The following is a 22,489-nucleotide window of genomic DNA, read 5'->3' on the forward strand; positions in this document are numbered from 1 at the left end:
AACCGTAGACGCGTCCGCGCAAAAAAGTCCCGACCGCGCCGTAGTGTACGCATCCACGCACGTGCGCGTCCAACCCGCACTGTGTACGCATCCGCGCGCAAAATCCACGCATGTGCACGTCCCGACCGCGCCGTAGTGTACGCATCCACGCATGCGCGCGTGCGCACACACGTGTTCGCACGCGTCCGTCCGAAACGTCCACACGTACGCCCGAAACTTGCACACACGCGTACATCCAAAGACGCCCATGCGCGCGTACGTCCGAAAACGTCCACGCGGCCATGCACACGCGCGTACGCTCGAAGCGTGCACACCACATAGTGTAGCCCAAGTCACCTTGAACATTTTATGCTCCACACATTGATGGAATGAATATGTTTTGGTTTCCCTTATATATTCTAGGTTCCAAAGTTGTCCTATCTATGTGGGATATCTCACGGTTTTGTCTTTTCTTTTCTTTTCTTCAAACTTCACACTCACATAACTTGATACTTGTTTATCCGTTTTATGCGTAGTAAAATACGCTATGAAGCTCTTGAACACATCTATCTTTCCATATCTATATATTAAGCTAATAGTAAATAATTATTTTACTAGTTTTCATATCGTGTGTGAAAAACCACATGACAACGTCAAGCACCATCGCACGGTTGGTCCTTCCAAGGTCATGCCGAACTCTGCAATCTTCGAGTGTTCTGCTTCGGCGGCGGTCAAGCGTTGTGACACATGGTTTGCTTCCCATGTTTGCAGAAATGCATAGAAATGAACTTCTACGTCCGGATCATCCTGGTACTTCGGATATTAGAACGGCATGTCGTCGTCCGGTGTCAGAGGTCTCCCCTCTTCTTCCTTTAGTGTCGGAGGTCTTTCCTCCACTACTTCCGGTGTCTCACGTGGCAGTGTCGGAAGTTGATCCGCCACTTGCCGGTTTGGGGCTTCCAGTTCCGTTAACTCTGGTTCTGGTGTCAGCAAGGTATCTGATTGCTCGTCCTCCGGTCCGTCTAGGGTATCGTGGTTGCTACGGTAATTCGAATGGGCGTTGCATTCACCGTCTGAATCCAATTCGAAGGCCGAGAATGGTTCCGAATCGCCTCCCCCTGTCGCTAGTGCCTATAGAATGGATTACGCATCCCGGAGACTGCTCAAGCTGCTTCCTTCGTCCGTTTGGGAATTCTGCTGCCCGCGGAGTGACTCTGCGGCCACTCACCGTATTACTTTCGAAAATGACTGATCCGCACGAATCTCTTCTGCCACCTGTTGGAAAGCCTCTCGCTTTCACACTCATTCGACAAGTCTTTTTCATCGCTCCGTAACCGGGTCGTTTGTTGGTCTAGTCATCCATGCCTGCCGTTGTTCGTTGCGTTTGTGTAGGAATCGTGGTTGCCAAAAACTGTGTTATCACTAGGGCCAGACAATGGCCTAACACAGGGTGTCCCCTTGAGACACTTCACCAAAGGGTGTTGTGGTGAGATAAAGATAGACCGACTATTAATGGAACCCTAATTGGTTATTAAGCGGCAAGATCATTAGTCACAATACACGCGTAGGATAAATTACACTTAGCACAGAACGGTAATTAATAATGACTAAATACAAAACAACAGCACTCTATTAATTATCGCTAATGATTACAATCTAACCGGGCCCTTTTTATAGGTCTCCGGTTTTAGGTACAAACCGGTGCCAACCGGCAACCGGCTACGAACCGGTCCAGATCCGGATCGGCATACCAATTCCATGTCCGTCCGTTCGCTTCTCAAATCATAATAATTCTACATATAATCATCTCCCGGTTATTAATTATCCCCTCATTTCCCATTCTGGACTACCCTTGCCGGCCGGATAACAACGGTAGTCAACGCAAACTCGGATTTGCTCATTCTTTTTCGGAACTACGACGATAGGGCTTAACCATGTTGCCCGTTTTACTAGCCAAATGAACCCTACTCAGAGGAGTTTGTCGATTTCCTCCTTTACTTTAACCGCGTAATTGGGATTCATCTAGTAGCGGCGTTGTTGCACGGGTCGTGCATCGCACTAGAGGTGAATCTGGTGTTGGTAGTATTGGGGATCGAGCCCCTTCATGTCGATGTACAACCAGGTGAACACATCTTGGTAATCAATCAGCAGCCCAACCAGGGTTGATCGTTCCTCGGGGGCTAGTTCTTTCATGATTTTAAGAGTGCATGGTTCAGTGGGGGAACCGAGATTAATTTCCTCTATGTGGATGCCTTTACTCTCTGAGAGATAGCCAATTCCCAATAAAGCGCGTCGTGGGCATGTCATAATTCTTCAATGGGTTGTGGGTCAGGTTCGTGCACTACGTCATTCTTCTCAGGGGACGGCTTGAATACGTATGGTTCGACGTTCGGGAGAACATCAATTTCAAATAAAGGAACAATCGTAGGGTGTTCCTCAAGGAAGTTGTCCATTTCTTCGTCTGTGAGACCGTCGAGAATGTGGATTCCTTTGGAATATAACGGGCTGGTATCCAGAGGCATCGCGATTCGTTCCTTCGTGATGACATGGATCTTGGTTTTTCCACGGCAGAAGGAGATCATATTCCGACCGAGCAGCATTGGGTACGCCCCAAGAGCATCGAGGTGTAACACCACAGCGGAGATGGTGAAAGTGTGGCCTCTGAGGATGAAGTCCAAGTGGTGGATTAACCCCATTGGTCAAACGGAACGGGTGTCCACCATTCAGAGCCAAAACAGAAATGGCTCCCATTGGGTGATGCCGAGGTTGTGACATGTTGCCTCACTAATGACATTAACACCCAAACCACCATCGATAATGTAGCCATGAACCTCACGACCTTTCATGATGAGCTTAACAGTGGGGTTCTGGCAGTCCATTAATGGTGGAATGATGTCCGGCTCTGCTAGATGTATAGGCCAGGTGGTTGGTGCTTTGCCAGTGATGAGAGATGTTACCGTGTCCTTGAATCAAGGAAGCAATTGTAGTAGTTTATGTAAGGGCATGGGGATTTGGCAGCTTGTGAGAGCTTGTCACACAAGGTCGTCGTTGAGTGCCCTGGTGGGTTGAGAGGAAAAGGGAGGACCGATAGTGATATCGTTCATCTCGGTCTACATTCTCTCAGTATTAGTCTGATTAGCCATGTCGACCCATTTTTTGGCGGCCTGTCGGACTTCGTCCTGAATTTCCCATTGTGTTTTATCGGCTTTGCTTCGGGTCATGACCTATTCAACGTCTGCCATAATGATGTTTATGGCAAGTGCTTTACCTCGATCGTTGGCCGAGCACTGACTGGCGTAATGCCCTGGTTGGTTGGAGTTAAACCCTTCCCCTTGCTCGAATTGGGATATTTGATTTTGTGGGGGATGATCTTCTCGGGCCGGTGAGGCGTAGGTTTGGGCACAGGGTGCATTTTCTCGAGACTCGGGTCGGGGGTGTTGTCGATTATCGGTGCTTGGAGGGTCTCGACAACGGTTGTCGAAGGTTCGTCGATTATTGCCCGAGGTTTGGGGACCGCGATTATTATAAGGAGGTCATCGCTCGTGCCGTTGATACCTCGGTTCGCAGTAGTCCTCTCGGTCGTAATCATAGCAGGAATAGTCGTCATCCAGACGATAGCAGTCGTCGCAGTATCGGTAATGATTACCCTTAGGTTGCAGTCGATTATCTAGGTGAAGTGATCGTCCTCCAGTCAATATTGGTTATCTCGGCGATAATGATCCGGCTCGGGTCGGTAGCCATCATCCTGGGGATGCCGATCGTCATACCAAGGCCTCTTTGCGTCTCTATTCCATGGTGGGGGACGATCATGTTGTTAAGGGCGATTGTGACGTGGCTCGATCTATCGTACAGGAGCAGAGGTTGTTCGAGTGGCCGGATTGCTTGCACGTTGTTGTGCATTGGAGGGCCTGCCGAAACTGGGTTTCTTCGTGGGTCGGCAAGGCATGTTGGAGTGGGCCCATCAAAAAAGAAGTGTTATGTTGGGCTCTATCTATTGCGAGGACGCGAGCGACTACTTGCTCGATGGTTTGTTGGGAAAAATCTATCAAGGCGAGAGTTGTGCGGAGGGGTTCCCGGAGGCTGGCAAGGAATGTGTCTTTTAAATGATTCACGGAGACATCTTCAGCGAGTTACCAATAGAGATCCTGGAATTGGATCGTGAATTGAGAAACCGTCTCATGCGGTTCCTGTAATATAGCGTAGAATTGGCGGAGCAATTCCCGCTTAGGTATTTCGCGGTGGAAGAGTTCATGGAATTGAGTGTGAACGTCCTGAAACGTTGCAAATTCCCCAAGATCGTGGCAGGAATACCACCGGGCCGCGGGTCCGTCAAGGGACAATGTGAATTCGGCAATTTTGGAGGCATCGACCTCCGCAACAGTGAGGGGTAAAAGCATGCGAGTGGAAACACTATTATAGCTAATTACCTACTAAAATAGCCACAGCTAATTAGCTATTTGTTTAGCAAGTTTTTTGGGAAAATCATAAGGATGGTTTACGAAATTTTATGTTTTATTAGTTAAATACATGTCATTTAATTTATGAGAATACTCAAATATTTGAGCTTTGGTTTCTGACGTAGTGGAACATGGGGAAAAGTGCCATCATCTAAGGTCGACTTGAATGTCATCAAATTCCTGATAATCTTGAGTTCGAGTTCGAACTCCAAACTGATGGAGTACCCTGAGCATGAACGTAGACGAAGCTCCCGCAGTAGCACAAAAACTCTGAGATCGACATTGCATCTTTAGAGCTACAACACACGACCAAGTCGATCCTCGTCCAGGTATGTATCATTTACATATTAAAAAAAGTCTGATAACTGTTTGATAATTGTCTATAACTTTGGTGCTTGTTCATCTTTCCCAAAAATCGAATAGGGTGAAGTCGTTGCAGTCCCAAACAAGGATGTCTCGAAGATCGGGGTGTAGCAGCAGGTGTGTTTCTGATTGACAGAATTTCGTAGGATTTCTGCCTTTAGTGATGATTAGGGTTTGTGTTTCCCTTAAATGGTTTAGGGTTTCTGATTACACATTTCAGATTACAAGTTTCTGGTTACAAATTTTTGATTACTATCGCAATGTGTTGTAATTTTGCACCAATTCTCATAACAAATTCTGATTAGGATTTCTGATTTTTTAAGTGGTTGATTTTTGATACATGTTGAAAAGGACAGATTACAAATTTCAAATTACTGTCTCAAAGTGTTGTAATTTTGCACCAAATTCACATTAAAATTTCTGTTTTTGCACCAATTTTGATTACTGATTTTCTATTTCAAGTGGCTCGTTCCTCCCTTTCCTGGAGTGCTAAACTTTGCAAAATTTTGCAAGACAAAGGAGGACTTTCACAACATATATGGTTTGTCGCTCGAGGGTATTGACCCTGCTGTTCTAACATATAGATTGATTAGTGATGTAGACTGGATGTCAGTATATAAAGTGCCTAGAGTGAAAGGCAAGGTCAAGCTCAAGCATGTACGATCGGACCTGTACGACGACTGCATGAGACTGCACCAGAAAGTACATCAAGAGATCCCGGTCAACAACGAGTTGTCCGTTTCATTTGCTAGAGCTTTTGCATACGAGTATTGCAAAACAACGAAGGAATCTTGTGACCTTGAAATGTACTGGGTAGCTTGGGCAATTTATGGTGAGGCATCCGTAGAAAGATGTCAAAAGATGGGGAGCTTGCAACAAAAAATGGCAAGATTTTGGAGCATGGCAGTTGATGATGCAACTGCCAACTCCCAACAAACCTGCAAGTATATGCCACACCGACACACAATGAAAGCCAATGTCGATGATACATGTGAGACATTGATTAGCTATATGCTAAAAATTGTCCATGAAGCCTGTGAGACATTGGAGTTTTTTAAGACTGATTTAGAGAAAGCAACATTGGTTGCTGCGATGGAGAACAAAGTCACTTTGGCAGTTACAACAATCAGAAATAAGATTCAGGTACCTATTGTTTTGCTAGTATGTAATATGTTATAAATAACTTATACATGAAAATGTGTTATTGAGGCATTATCTGGAACAGGTTGCTCAACATGAGCTTGAAATTGAGGTGTTGTTGGATCCCCAGCGGAGAATTCAACTCCAGATAGAGATCCAGGTTCTTTCAATGAACTTGGACCTTCTAGGTGTAAATACTGCCGCAGATTACAATTTGGACAAGCTAAAAGTAAGTTAATGATTCTTGTTTCTTATTGTTGTATCTTCCTCATTAAGGAATAATTAATCGGTAAATTTCTCGACTGTGTTGAAGGAACAATACTCCCATCAAGAACAGGTAGTTAGCTGCCTTAAGAAGCAGCTACATTTTGTGGAGGGGATGGTGAGCAGAGAAGAATTGGACCTGAACATTCTTGCTCCCTTACCAGATGAAGGAGAACCAGGAAACGATATATTGATTGTTCAGCACGTTGCATCGCTTGTGGATTACGTGTAGAGGACAAATCTACTACTCTGTTGGTTCACCTACAACCATGCCAACACACATACCATATCGTTTGTTTTCAATATGCCTGTCGCATTGCTGCATTCTGTTTGGGGGATTGTAGTACAGCTCTCCTAGATAAGTGGAGAAAACTAACAGGTAAAATTGTTGCTAGTGACCATAGTGTAGCTAATTAGTTCCATCTTTGCTAATTAGGCCAATTAGCTACTACCATAGTTTAGTACATAAGCTAATTAGCTACTACCATAGTTTAGTTGAGTAACTAAGTAGCTAAGTGGTCGCTAATTACCTACTATCATAGTTGAATACAGTAGCTAATTATCTACTACCACAGTTTAGTTGAGTAACTAATTAGCTAAGTGGTAGCTAATTGGCTACTACCATACTTTAGCTTAGTAGTTAATTAGCTAAGTGGTAGCTAATTAGCTACTACCATAGTTTAGTACAATAGCTAATTAGCTAAGTGGTAGCTAATTAGCTACTACCATACTTTAGTTGAGTAGTTAATTAGCTTAGTGGTAGCTAATTAACTACTATACTAAACTTGTATCTAATTAGCTACTACCATATTTCAGTTGAGTAGCTAATTAGCTAAGTGGAAGCTAATTAACTACTACCATAGTTTAGTACAGTAGCTAATTAGCTAAGTGGTAACTAATTAGCTACTACCATACGTTAGTTGAGTAGCTAATTAGCTAAGTGGTAGCTAATTAGCTACTACCATAGTTTAATACAGTAGCTAGCTAATTAGCTACTACCATAGTTTAGTACATTAGCTAATTAGCTAAGTGGTAGCTAATTAGCTACTACCATAGTTTAATACAATAGCTAGCTAATTAGCTACTACCATAGTTTAGTATAGTAGCTAATTAGCTAAGTGGTAGCTAATTAACTACTACCATAATTTAGTACAATAGCTAATTAGCTACCACTTAGATAATTAGCTACTACCATACTTTAGCTTAGTAGCTAATTAGCTACTACCATAGTTTAGTACAGTAGCTAATTAGCTAAGTTATAGCGAATTAGCTACTACCATACTTTACCTGAGTAGCTAATTAGCTACTACCATAGTTTAGTACAGTAGCTAATTAGTTAAGTGGTAGCTAATTAGCTACTACCATACTTTAGTTATAGTGGCTAATTATCTAGTACCATACTTTAGCAAAATCGCTAATTAGCTAATTGGTAGCTAATTAGCTACTACCATACTTTAGCTGAGTAGCTAATTAGCTACTACCATAGTTTAGTACAATAGCTAATTAGCTACCAGCATACTTTAGTTGAGTAGTTAATTAGCTACTACCATGGTTTAATACAGTAGCTAATTAGCTAAACCATAGTTTAGTATAGTAGCTATTCTAGTAGGGAATTAGCAATTCTAGTAGCTAATTAGCTATAGTCATAAGTAGCTAATTAGTTATTGTTATAGGCAGCTAATTAGCTATTGTGGTAGCTAAATAGCTATGAATGATTGCTAATTAGCTATTCAAGTAGCGATATTCTTAAGGAGCTAATTAGCTATTATTGGTAGCTAGTTAGCTATGGTCATATTCTGAGGTAGATAATTAGCTATTCGGGTATGGTCATATTCGGAGGTAGCTAATAAGCTAACTAACTAAGATCAAAAGTCAAAACAAATGTTGAGATAAATGTAAATACCTGAGGTACATCAAGAAGATGAATAGGATGCTCCTCGTATTGACTCCTTCCAACACGTTTCCTACATAAATCCTTCTTGTTGGGTGAAACCCTACTCTCATTAGTCCAAAATATTGTGATTATATCCTTGATTTTTGATGTTATGGGTGTCATTGGCTTACGTCTTGTTGTTAGCTTTAGCAGACTAGTTCCTTCACCCAAGGAAACTATCCGGTTCAATGTATTGTACACACTTTTTCTACTAACACCAATTACCTTAGGTAGTACAGTAATATTAATATCGTCAACATCACTATTAAGTAACATCATTAGACTAGACCTTTTTAAGACAAGATCATCTTCTGACCAGCTCATGGATACGAAACTATTACGGAGATTATTTACTAGTACAAATGTTATGTTTGCATTAAGACCATCACAATCAACTAACTCCTTTATCGATGGATCATTTAATATTCCATAAAGTACTACCTTCTTGTCTTCATTGCTAATGTGCTTGGTTTGAACATTGAAATAGTCTACAACCGTTCTCTCTGTGATAGTAGTCTCATTACTTCCATTCTCAGTGATATTTAGACCTATATCACAACCAATACTATCTTTACCTTTAGTGAGTGTGGCTTTCGTATCCTTCAACAATTAACGATGTTTTCTTTTTTCTTCCGCCCAATACTTTCGGATCGCTTGTTGTGTCCTGATAGCGTCATCCCTATCCTGATGATCATTGAGGGGTAATTCTAAACACCCTCAAATCGAAAAGTGGCAGCAATCCAGAACTGAACAGTAGCGGCAACTGAATGTAGAATGATGGCAATGGAGGAGTGAACTCCGTCGGATCGAAAAGTGGCAGATGATGTTTGGAACGCACAGTGACGACAACTGAGAGTACAATGGTGACAGTGGAGAAGGAGTGAACTCCCTCGGATCGAAAAGTGGCAGCAATACACGACCTTCACAGTAGCAGCAACTGAGTGTAGAGTGACAGCAATGGAGGAGTGAACTTGGCAGATGATGCTTGGACTGAACAGTGGTGGCAACTGAGTGTAGAATGGTGGCAATGGAGGAGTGAACTCTGTCGGATCAAACTGTGGCAGATGATACTTGGACCACACAGTGCCGATAACTGAGTGTAGAATGGCGGCAATGGAGGAGTGGACTCAATAAGGTTTAGCAACAGTGGTAGTAATCTAAGCCAGAATACTCAACCAGAGATGGCCCACGTGATGTGGCAAAGGATCATCCATAATGGACCTAGGAATTCGGTATATAATGTAGGTGCACATATCAATTTATGTTGCACGTTTATGTTGCACGTTTATGGTGCTCATTTATATAATTAAAACTCTCTACTATTTTCAATGGTAGCTTTTTGCACAGCCAATTTATCAATGGTAGCTTTTTGCAAAAATGACTATTTATCAATGGTAGCTTTCTGCATTGCTAATTAGCTATGTCAAGAACATAGCTAATTGTTTTCACTCGCATGCTTTCACCCTGAGACGTTGTGTCGAATGGTTGGCTTGCCAAGTAGACACAAAAGAGCGGATGTGAGACTCCGCGTCAGGGCCATCCGTATAACGAGGATACGGGTAAGGCATGGTGTTGAAGTCTAGGTCTTCTGGTAACGCCAAAAAGGGGTTGAACTCCGCTTGGGTAACTTCGGGAGGACTCGGAGGTGCGGCGAGGTCAGAACCTATGGAGGACTGTGTGTCAAGGACCGCTACGGGCGAGTGGTGCGACTCCAAGGGCTCTGGCGATGATTGTTGTGTGAGCGTGGAGTCGGCAGTTTCCTCGACTGGCTCGACGCGACAGGAGAGTAGCTGAGAACGCGTGGTGCGATTAGGTGTCATAATGGCAGCTAAGGTTGCCACCTACGTTGTTCGTTGTATTGCACAGCCTGAACCGGGCGTGCCAAATTGTGTTGTCTCTACTCCCGAGGTAACACCGTCGATTACTTCTAAGGTAATTGGGTCAAGGGGGTCGTGGTGCGTAGTAGTGGACAAGAAACCTGGGATTGCACTGCTAGTTGATTACGAAAACAGTCGGCCACAACCGGCCCTATAAATTTTACTTGAAATTAAGATAGCAAATCCAAATAACACAAATAGATGCTTGAACATATTAGACCCACAAAGATAAATGTATTAATAGATTCAAATGCAAAAGTTACACAGCTCACGACCGGAGTTCTATTCTCATACAGTCAAACAGATAACCGTAATCCTCTCTAGACTAAGATATAACTCTCCCTCTATTCCTCTTGTCCTCCCTTCTACTGATTCTGCTCCTCGTTTTATAGCTTCCCTCTTGGTGCTCTTCAATCAATCCCTTCTTCTCAGCCTTCATTCTCGGTTGCACGTATTCCGTTACCTTCCTCATTCTTGGTTGTCATTTTTCATGTACTTTACCTACTCGTATCCTTAGAACCAACCATCACTTGATGCGTGCAACCTAAGAGAACCAGTGATGCATTCACCCAACACAACTACATTATATATCATTAGTATATGTATATATATACATACACATACACATATATAATATATATAGATATATATATTTATATAGACACACAGATGGGATCCAACTTATTCTATATTCATCTATATTATGCACAATAAAATGTATAACCAATATCTACTCCATTGAGCACTCATCAAGCATTATATCAATATGCATAATACTTCAAGACTTGTAACACCAACAAGCCCCACCAAAAGCCTCTTTTTCTGAATCATTTAATAGTGTACACCAAAACCACACCATGAGCTCTCTTTATGGTTGTCAGCTTGGTAATTTACACCATAACATAGAATTCATATAAATGAAAGTATCCCTTTCTCAAACGCACGTGCACTCAAATCAGCAGTCAAATTTCATACTTTATGGGCTTGAATTAGCTAAGAAGAATTATTTTATAGTAATGTTACAATGCTCTACAAAAAAAAGATTGTGGTTAGCAGTCAGATTTGTTATTTAGATAACCAAGGACTACATCGTGACATATTAGCAACCCAAAGTATATCTAAGGATAAATGCATAACAAAATATCATTTGGAAGGAAGTAGGAGATTAGTAATCCTAGAAAATGATAAATGTCAAAGTACAATACCATTTGTAAGTGAGGATTCATGGCTAAGGAAAGAGGATTAGTAAGTAATCCCATGAATGGAAATGACCATAAAATGATGGGCGTAAGGACAAATGTCATAACATAATATTGTTTGTAAGAATTAATGCCTAAGGAAAAGGGATTACTAATTAACCCATGAATGGAAATGACCACGGCATGATGGGAACTATTAAATGGAAAGAAGATTTTTTGAATCAAGAGGATTTGAGCATGTGATCCTAAACTTCAAGGCGGTGGTTGTACCTAACCAACATTTATGCTTCTTGATTTGAACTTGAAGACAATAAAAAGTGCTTGCCTTTTCATTCATTCATCGACTTTCAAACTCCAGGTTATAGCGAATGCTCATTGCAGTTTCATCAAGTAAAGACAACGGGAAAAACAAAATAAAACAATGATATTATACAACCAGTTAACGAATCCTATTGCGTAAAAGAGCATAGAAGATAATATGCGTTCAAACATAAAATAAACACTGACAAGAGGGTAAATGCTACCAAAACAAGAAATATGAGTAATATGCATTACAAAATGAATTTTTTACATGGTACAAAGCAAGAAACATATAAAAGAGCAAAAGAAAGAGAGAAAAGAAAAAAGGAAAGAGCTGAAAAGCAAAAAACAGAATGCATTGCTACCCACCTCAACCAGGGGTGAGTGTGAAAGGAGGAATGCATTCTGTCATGTGCTGTAAGTTTTAAACATGTCTCTTTTCTTTTTCTTTTTGTTTCCCCATGAAATGTGGTAGTGTAGAGATTAGGGTTAGGGCTTGTTAGGGCTTCTGGGTTGAAGGGCCCTAATGCGAAATTAACCTAAATTAGGGTTTTTCTAGGGAAACTTGGCATGACACAAAGCTGTCATTCATGGGTGTAGAATAACAAAAGAACATCGTACACCACACATCCTTTTGACAGCTCAGGCCAAGTCACCACTATCCTTTTCACTCCATAGGGGGCAAAAGTGTTGGGCCAAATAAACATACAAGAGTATGCAGGAAGTTGAGCTACCTAGCTAAGTCCATTAGAACTTCATGAGTTAAAGAGCATTAGTAATAAGCCATCCTCTTTTAACTACATACTTGAAGGAATCACATGGTCACCTAGCTCTCTGGAAACGTATTCGGGATCAAGGAACCTCGCCATAAATACCCACAACTTATATACATCCCGAAAATCTGAGAGCAAACCTAATGCGGCTGTCACCACTTCAACCCGAAAAGGTAGTTTATCGGCCACATCGAGATCGCCGAATCCAGGTTCATTGGTAGCACCACCACCTCGGAAGTGAATGTTTCGGAGGAATCCTAGGCCTAGGCATATGTTGAGTTGATCGGCTAACATCCGTATGACCTCCGGGTGTACCAAGTTTCCATGACTATCGAACACGTTAAAAGCCACAGAAGCACCTCTATCATACCTCACATGTGGGCCATAGATCCTTACTAGGGGAGCATGAGTGCTTGGGTGCTTAAACCTAAGCAAGGATGTGATAAGCCAATTGATAAGGAAACGGAGGCGTGAACTCGTCCTATGCAAACCCATCATGTCGGCATGGTCGAGCCCCCCACATATCAATTGTGGTTCTTCTTCTCCTCCTTCACCCCCCATAATCTCCTCATCCTCATTCACTTGGTCTTCATCATTGTCACTCTTCGATACACCCGAGCTTCTTCGGAACGAGAATTCTTCGTGGGCACCTGAACAAATGGATCGAGATCGGGATGGTTCATTATTCTCGCCCGCAACAGCACACAAAACCCTCGAGAGCGAGAAATGGTCACTACTTCGTCGCCCAAGTAGCCGAAACCCACCTTCAGTTTCCCGACAAATGGCATTATCCTTTAGAGTAGATGGCACTGCTCCAAGACGATCATCAAGCCTCTTCACTGATAATATAGATGGCCCTTCTTCTTCGGCTTCCGCCTCTATTTCCTCTATGGTTTCAAGCCCTCTTTGATCTACTACTACCACTTTCTCTAGCAATTCCACTGGCTCCTTCAACTCTCCCTCTCCATCTTCTCTTTCTTTCTTAAGCACAAGCACCAACTTCTCTGCCACCATGCTCTCCTCCGATATCTGGTGCTTGAATGTGGTGAGATCCATGCCTTCCTTTTCCGGGAAGATCTTCGCGCCATCTTGTTCCTTCAACTCTCCATCTCCTCTTTCTTTCTTAAGCACAAGCACAAGCCTCTCGGGTATGCCCTCCAATTTCTGAGATTGGGTATTATGCTTGAGCATGGTTGGACTTGTATCTTGCTCTTCCGGAAAGATCTTCACACCATCTTTCACTGAAATGTCGTCTTCTCTGTTGCCATCCGCGCTATTTCCGACCCGTCCCGTGCGCAAATGAAGCAAGCCTGAGCACAAATCCTTGATCCGCATCCGCTGATCTTTCCTTCCTTGAGGTAGATGAACAATATTCAAAGGAGGAGTGGGGGCTTTTGGTTCATCTTCACAAACCGATGGTGCAGGAGACAGTGCAGGAGCATCGGGAAAGAAAGCATTGTTGCAATCAGTATCATCATTGCCTTCTTCACTACAGGCGGGACTCATGATTACACCATCTATGGATGAATTTTCAGGAACGTGACATAAGGGCGGCATTCTTGAAGGCATCTCGAGGTCATTGAATGTGGGCATATTCATTACTGGACCAGAAAAAGAGCTTATCATTTCAGCAATATCAAAAGCTTCACTATTACCAGATGATGATGATGATGATGATCGTGATGGTGATGAGGCACTGCAGAATTGACGAGGTTGGGCGGGCACAATCCGAACCATGCCTGAGACTTGAGCTCCAGATGGGTCTTGAATGCTTTGAGCAACCGAGTTCTTTATGAGGAGACATCCGAAGCCAGATGGGTCACCCCCAAAAAGCTTGTAGAAAGAGGCTGTGATGAAATCGGGACGGAAAAGAGAGAGACCGAGAGAATCCATATCTTTGGGGCCTAATGCCGAGGCATCGAGCATGACATGCCATTGGTTCTTCTGTGCCAGAGACATCCACTGGTACGAGTATTTGGCCCCCGTCACTCGAGATTGCACCGGGAAAACGAACAGCCCCTTTTTCTTCTCATCATTCATGGCCGCCTTGGATTGGCATTGTTGCTGCTGCTGCTGCTGATGATGATGATAATGTGAGACACGGTCGAACCAATTGACGATGGTAAGACGGGATGAGTTGTGGTGCGGGGGAGAGCTAGGGCTATGGTCTGGCAAGCATGCCTGATTGAGTTTCTTTGATTTGGCTCTTTTGCTTGAGCCAAGCAAGAGCTCCAGTTTGAGCTCGGAAGAGCAAACTCTGAGAGATGGCCATCGGAACCTCGCTCGGAAAACACAGGCACCTTTCTCTGCGGCTCGTTGCTCCATCCACCCAACAGACTCGCTCTCGTAGTCGTACATTGTCACAAGACGAGAGCTAGTAGACCAAGGGTAAGCATTAGCAAGGAGCTTGAAAGAAGAACCTCTGCTTGCAGTGAAAACCAAGCTATACTCTGATTCAGGAATGTTGAGATATTCCATGATGCGGGTTCGAATCCCGTGTTCCATGCTCCCTTCGGGGGCCGCACCGAAGAGGGCATGAGCCCAAAGATTAGCTGATACCTCAGTAAGCATGAAATCTGAGGTTCTCCTTGCTTCTTCTCCTTCTCCTTCTCCTTCTTCTGCCTCCATGAATTCTTCTTCTTCTTCTTCTTCTTCTTCTTCTTCTTCTTCTTCTTCTCTTTGAGCATGGGATAAGAGGCCAAAGCCACAATAATCGAGGCAGACTAGATCCCCTTCGTCGAGGTGGGAATAATCCCTGGCTCGGAGCTGATCTAAAGCTCGTGTTTCGGAGAACCGCGGGTACGCGGCAATGAACCGAGAATGTGCCATCTCACAAGTCGGCATCTCCTGGAGTGATATGATGTCCCCATTGCTCCCACTCGCACTAGCAGTGCTCTCTATGAAGTCTCGGTGTGCTCGGGAGCTCGACCCGCGGTAGTAGGAATCGTGTTTATGTATGCTTTTCTTCTTGTTCTGGTTCTGGCTATGGCTATGGCTATGGCTATGGCCATGGCCATGGCTATGGTTGCACTTGTGATCATCCAAATGTTTAGGTAAACATCTGCCGTCCCGGACAACCCCTCTGTCCCTGCCCCTGCCCCTGCCCCTGCTCCTGCTCCTGCGGGAAAGGGTTGGGTTCACCACAACCTCCAGGAATGAGTTTTCTTGCTTTTGCTTTCTCTTCTGGTTGAGAAGAAGAGCGGAGCAGAGGACAATTGGCTTGCAAGGCATTGCTTCCTTGTGGGCATTTGATTGTGTGCAGAGAGAGAGAGAGAGAGAGAGATCTCTGTGGGAGTAAGGAAATGTGCGTTCAGATGAACAAGGAAGAGGGCGTATAGCTGCTGTGCAAACGTCTTCTAAGGTCGTGTCTCTGACTGAGAACGGAGCAATTACAGGAGGAGGAGGAGTTATATGAATTATTGTAGCAAGTAAGGCTCGAGTACGCCATAGCCACTACAGAGAGACAAAACGAACGCAGGCAGAGAGAGAGAGAGAGAGAGAGAGAGAGAAGAAGCTTCCTTCTTCTGTAGTATGTATGTGTATGTAGTTAGTATCCTAGTATGTATGTAGTTAGTACGCTGAGCGCTCTAAAAAAGCTTTCTTCTTCTGCTGCTGCTGTTTCTGAATCTTCATGGGTCTCTCTCTCTCTCTCTCAGACAGACAGACAGACAGACACAAGAAATAAAAGCAAAGTTCTGAATTTGGCTTTAAAACTTTTCTCTCCAAAGAAAAGTCACCACCATACCCCATCCATCCATCACTCTCTCTCTCTCTCTCTCTCTCTCTCTCTGGCTGGCTTTTCCAGACCAAACAGGCTTACTTACTAGTATGTAACTTACATACATAATAAACTGACTTCAGGACCATCACCAACCAGAGAGAGAGAGAGAGAGAGAGAGTCTTTCCTGGTTCCATCCATCTATCCACCCATCCAATTTTTTGTTACAACCTTATGCTAAACCTACACTCACACAAATTTTTAAAGCTGTCTCATGAGATCTGCAGATCATTGGGATCCGAGGCATACATCCCCATCCATCCACATCAATGCATTTTGGTTTTGTTGCTTGCTTGTATGTATAGTGCCATCATCTACCATTCTCGACAAATTTGCATTAAAAGTCACGTAATGAGTCGTAGTAGTAGTAGCTAACGCCTTGCCTTGCGATTTTGTGTCTTTGTGTGTACAGTGCTATTTGCTGTGCATATACCCACTGAAAATTTGGTGCCCGAGTCCGAAAAAGGACATGTTATAATGGCCCCACCTTTGCAAGCAGGTTAGGTGGTATGAATATGTATGTATATGATTTATTAATTATGTACAACTATAACTATAACTATAACTATGTGTGAGTGAGTATATGCGTGTACATATACATCGTATTTTTTCCATAACTACGGTCTACCGTTATGCAAACAGGTGTGTGGTCATGCATGTATTCTATCTACTACACTACACCTACACATATATTCTTACAACCACAATGGAGATAGCAAGATGGCACTCAACAAATCTTGTGTTTATCGCAAAGGCCCTCACCATGCATGCTTTTGTATGTTTTGGTTTAGCATCTCATGGCCTAGCAATAACAACTTGCATTTATCAATTAAACATCAAATTCCACGTGATATTACAATACAACGGTGGACTAAATTACACCTATCCATAAAACACTTGTTTGGACCAATGTAGAGGAGCTTAACACCTCATTAATCTCCATGTATTTGAGAGGGATGTATGTGTTTTTGCTAATTATAATTGTTGAAAATCTTATCACATGCATACAACATTGTCCTCGAAGCATTTGCATGACTTTGAAGAAGGCAACGACATTTGCATTTATCTTGGCCTACTCTAATCCCACTTATAAGCTTTTTAACATTTTTGCAAGGAAGTTCCCCAAGTTTGCATTAACTGTGCTCTGTGTTATCTAAGTTGTGAAGTTGACCAGTGTGCTCTTTTCATTGTGTCAGGAAACTCAATTCTTTAGATTCCTATGCTTAACAAAAGGGTTTTTAAATTTCTAAGGCCTTCTTGAGCTTGTATAAAATAAAGAGTAAGAAAACCTTGATGCTAAGAAGAGTAGACAAGAAGAATAGTATTTCTTTGTCCAATTGAGCAATTTATGAAGCATTGATTGCCATAGACAAATTATTGAGAGAAATTAGCATCTACATTGAAACTTTTTTTATTGGAGGCAAGGATTAGACTTGATGTTTGGTACCCATCTTAGGCTAACAAAACTTCACTCTTTGCACGTGTTGACATGTCATATAAGCTATACTTTAATGTGTTTATTGCCTTTTATGAGCATAAAAAACCAAGCATGCATGCTCATGTCTCTAACCTAACCTACATGGCTCGCATTCGTGTAATTTGTGGTATCGTAGGATTGTGAAATTTGATTCTTGAAATGATAAGATTACAATTGCATGTAGGATGCCGCCAAAAATAGATTTGTAGAGATTTTGCTCATGCAATCCATGTGCATGATTGCTTTCTACCATTCATAGGTTATTCATTGTCCAGTGTCATAGGCGTGTTTGGCTAGCATTTGTTAGCTCACATTAATTGCCGCATGTCTTGTTTCTTTTAATATTTCACCTACCATGCTTCTAAGATCATATTGATCAAAAGTAGAGACCCCCTCGATAACACCTCGTGGTAATTTCATATTCCTTTTTTTGTACATGTATGTCTACATCAACATTGGAGTGTGTTCTCAATGGCAAGCTCAATGTGTTCATAGCTCTCTTGAATTCCTAGATGTTAGTTATCGATAAAAGGTTTTGTTGTAATTCGAAAATCACTTATGAGTTTTTGGAAAACAACAAGTATTTTGTAAGATGATTGATTCATATATTTTTATTTTCATGACCATCTAGTTCATATCAACCAAAAGTTCGTATATTTAGTTTTCTTCGTCTTATTGTGACATCTCCATCACCTTTGATTATTTTTCTACACAGAAGAATTGAAGTATTTTTACATGGACTTGTTTTATTGTGAATTCGACATGCGGCTTAAAAATAGAATACTATTATGTTATAAGCCAAACAATTTCTAAAGTAGGAGTTATTACTGATTTCATGTGCATGGTGGAATCATGATTCAAGTTGTGTCCTTCCCAATGAATGACGTTCTAGTATGAATGGTTGTGATGTAAATGGGTCAAATGGAGAGTGTTTTTAGTTCAAATGAAGTACATAAAACCTTTTGATCACATGAAAGGGAGATCCATACAACACTTGGTTGGATTCACACTCACTGCACTGGAGAAACTCAATCCGGTTTTCACTTTTTTCGGCCTAAATAGCACTTTGCACACCCTAATAGGCAATAACATCATGTCTCTCATCCCACTTTTTTTGGGACTATCTATGTATCCTCTTTCTACAAGAATAGAAATGAATTAAAAGCGATGTCCCTCTAGCTTGAAAAGTATTTCTTCCAAGGGTATCACATAGCTTCTTTCTTTCAGTAACATAGGTGGGTCATTTAAATTAGAGATATCCGCTTGGACAAACACAACTATGTCTTTTTGTTGATGTCAAGTTAACATAGCCCATCTAATTTTATAAGACCCCAATTTTTTCATCAATTGATCTATTAAGCTTACTTTACTCACTTATAATCATTTTAACTTTTTAAAGACCAACCAATATGCCAACATTGTTTTTCTGTAACTCATGAGTTTGAAATAAGATCATGAGGAGTCCTCTTTCTTGAAAAGGCCAAGGATATCTGAATTTCATGAGTTGTTTATATTTTGAGGTAAAGGCCATGCGCTGGAGTTTCTAGTAAATCTAAAAGATAAATTTTCATATGGAAGTTTCATTAAGGTAATGCGACAATGTATGATTCGACAGGTAGTGAGGGCCCAGGGGATCCTATTTTTCAACTATGATTGAAGAGAGGGGTTGGTGCATGATTCACAATATTTGCTTTATTTGTTGAGATTCCTCTCACATCATCAACAAACCTGCCAACTTCCTCACAAAGCACTATCTCACATATTGTATCTACAAGCATCATAAATAACATGTCACATCACATTTTAGATGAACACAATTGTGTGTGATTTCTTTAGAGCACTACTTTACCACCTTAAAGATATATTTTGAGTTAAAATACTACTTTTCTAGTGACACCACCGGAATAGTCTCCTCTAAACAAAAACTTTATTGCTATCTAAAGTTCACAATCGTGGGTGTGTATTCTTTGGCTGATACATTACTAATAAATCCTACTTTGTTTGGTGGTGTGCACACTCCATAGTGTTACATCTTGAATTATTTATGGGTTTGGATCATGGCGTGAAGGGGTGTGTATTTTGATGATAAGAAAAACACATTGACATATTCATCCAAAACCTAGGTTGGAGGCTGGAGCACATTTTATTGTGTCAATTAATCATAATAAAGAATCAATCACACAAATTACTCTTATAATATGAACCAATTATACTAGGGGTTACATGGATAAATTATAATAATGTGATTAGTGTTGTAATTAGAGTGATTATCCATCTCTCTATGATCATGGTCTTTGTGTCTACTAATAATGTGGTAAGTGTTATTGTAATTTGGATGACATAACGTGTTTATTTTCTTACATTTCAAATGTCAACTCTTAAATAGGAAGAGTTCTATCATGTAATGTAGTGTGGATGTCTCTTTAATATGAAGATTGACTTATTAAATATGAAATTTAATGGCTTTAAAGCTAAAGACAGGTCATCGACAGACATGGATAGGTCAACTTTGGCATTACCTACGTAACAAAAACGATAATTCATGAGCCAAGTGGGCTACAAAGTTTAATGTTTTATTCAATCAAATTTGTTTTTAAGGTGGGACACACTCGAGCGATTAAAAAAGATAACACCACACTAAATGCACGAATAAGGGACATTATAGATATTGTAAGATGATATCATAAATTAATGCTTTAAGCTTAGCTATACGCATTGCACACACTTGTATCATTTGTTGCATTTATATCTACATGGAGGATTTGTTATGTTTCCCTACAATGAATACAATAAAAGCAAGTCACATGGGCACATTGTATAAGTGCAAGGAAGGGTGAACTTTTGAGCTTAAAAGGCACAAAATACCATGTTTCTCATCGCACATTCATATAATGAAAAAACGTTATAAACAATCAATTATCCCCATGTTACAGAAGCTTAAGATGTGGACTACATTAAGCATGCACAAAATACTATGCATCATCCCCCTATTCAAATCTCGAGGAGAATCGAGATAATAATCAATCATAAAGGCGCATTACACATTTATGTTACAAAGGTGCAACCTACTATCGATACACACTATTCATGGATCGCACCTCTCTTTTGAGTTGCATGGCACAAAACACTATGCCCTATTCTACGTTATAAATATACTAAATGACCTCAATAGTTGATCATATGGATCCTTACATACATGCAAGAATGTGGGAAACTTATAAACTATATGTGCCTTAAAGTCTTTGGACAACGTATAATTTCAGCAAAAAACAAGACTAAATTAACTATGTTTTAGGTTGTTCGCAACACAGTAAAAATTTACATACAGGAACGACACGTGGACATTTGGTTATTAGTGGTCGGCCTTATAGTTTGGCAAGTGTGGGTATCTAGGTGCAAGGAGACTTTCTCAGGTAAGCGAACCCCATCGGTTGAGAGTTTAATTATGATTTGGTTTAATCTTATTTCTATGTTACGAGGAGAGTTTGAAAGCCTTAAGGGGCCCTCGGACGTGAGTGAAAAAGCTAGAGCTCGGTTCCTTCTGAAATGGAGAGGTTCTCCGATGCTGCAGATGGTGGATGGCAAAGCAAAATGGATTTATCCGCCACCACAGTGGTTGTTCCCTTCGAGTGTGCCTAATATATAGATGGGTGTTGCCACGTGAAGAGATTGGAGGATGTCTATGCTGAATTCGGGTTATATGAGGCTCACGTGGAGGTTCGAGGGTATGCGACCGAGTAATTCTATATGCTCATCGGATGATGTGTTGTTTTGGAGTTTTTTGTTGTTTCCTTTATGCATGTTGTTTTCTTTTTCGCCATGCGAGTTGGCCTGTAAGATATAAGTTGTATATTATCCTATGTACATTGCCTTACTTTGAGATGCAATTTTCTATATCAAATTTTTATGAAGATTGCACATAAATTAGAAGCATGCTCTATTGAGAGAAAAACATGCCATCCTAAGAAAGAGTAAAAAACAAACATTTTAGCTTTTGAAAAAATGGGATAGGAAAGCGTATCCTGTGTGAATATCAAATGTTCTTAAAATAGAGGGAATACTTGCAAATGACAAGAGGCATGGAATGCATGGAGCCCAAAATTTTCACAAAAAAGAGGAAAACTTGCAAATGAGAAGGGGCATGGAGCTCATGGAGCCTTTTCAAGATAGTTCTTGTTTCCTTTTATTGGCTCAACCAACAAAGTTGAGGTAAGAGATAATAATATATCAAATGTTATGCACTAAGCATTAATATGTTCAATAAATTTGAAGAGAAGCATTTAACACATAATTTGATAAATATTATTATTTGTGTGTTAACATTTCATAATGGTGTTTCCACACATCAAAATATTGAAAAATATTGACTATTGACTCAAATCTTAAAAGCCACATAATTTATAATATTGATTGATGATGAAAATACGGGCCCTCGGACGTGAGTGAAAAAGCTAGAGCTCGGTTCCTTCTGAAATGGAGAGGTTCTCCGATGCTGCAGATGGTGGATGGCAAAACAAAATGGATTTAGGCTAGATAGTTTCCCATTAGTTGCAATGATAAATACGTGTTTGTTACCACACACATTGAAAGTTTTTAATTGTTTGCACCAGTGTTGCCTTTTGACGGCCGTTTTGAACGTTTTTGGCAAATTTAACTGTATATGAAAGTTAATTTTAAAATGAAACCGTCAATCTTGACGGGCATATGTTTTATGAAAACGTAAAAATGAAGGCTTAAAATTTCATAATACCGTCAAATTTTACTAAGACCAATACTATAGTAGTATAGTCCTAGGTAGTAGGAACAAATTGTTCACGTTGCATTGGGAGTGTAGGAATTTGAAAGGCTTACATATGTCACTATGTGTGTAACAAAAAGGTAAAAAAACTAATAGAGTCTAAATTATGAATCTTTACTTCCCAATTCCCCGTTTCCCCATCTAAGACCTT

At 41.1% G+C, this 22,489-nt stretch overlaps 1 protein-coding gene across 1 annotated transcript; it reads right to left on the bottom strand.

Moving 5' to 3' along the window:
* Positions 1-11,739: 11,739 nt before the first annotated feature.
* Positions 11,740-15,569, bottom strand: LOC147852393 (uncharacterized). The gene has a single exon (XM_087333776.1). The coding sequence runs from the start codon at positions 15,514-15,516 to the stop codon at positions 12,310-12,312; it is 3,207 nt and encodes a 1,068-aa protein (XP_087189902.1). The 5' UTR covers positions 15,517-15,569; the 3' UTR covers positions 11,740-12,309.
* Between the last annotated feature and the right edge of the window lie 6,920 nt (positions 15,570-22,489).

This window comes from Azolla caroliniana, unplaced genomic scaffold, assembly GCF_043228905.1.
Source record: "Azolla caroliniana isolate FFs.n. ecotype wild unplaced genomic scaffold, voAzoCaro1.0.p SCAF_18, whole genome shotgun sequence".
Classification (NCBI taxonomy): Eukaryota; Viridiplantae; Streptophyta; class Polypodiopsida; order Salviniales; family Salviniaceae; genus Azolla; species Azolla caroliniana.

Coding starts and splice junctions, on each gene's coding strand:
- LOC147852393 (XM_087333776.1), bottom strand. CDS start 15,516: ATGCCTTGCAAGCCAATTGTCCTCTGCTCCGCTCTTCTTCTCAACCAG.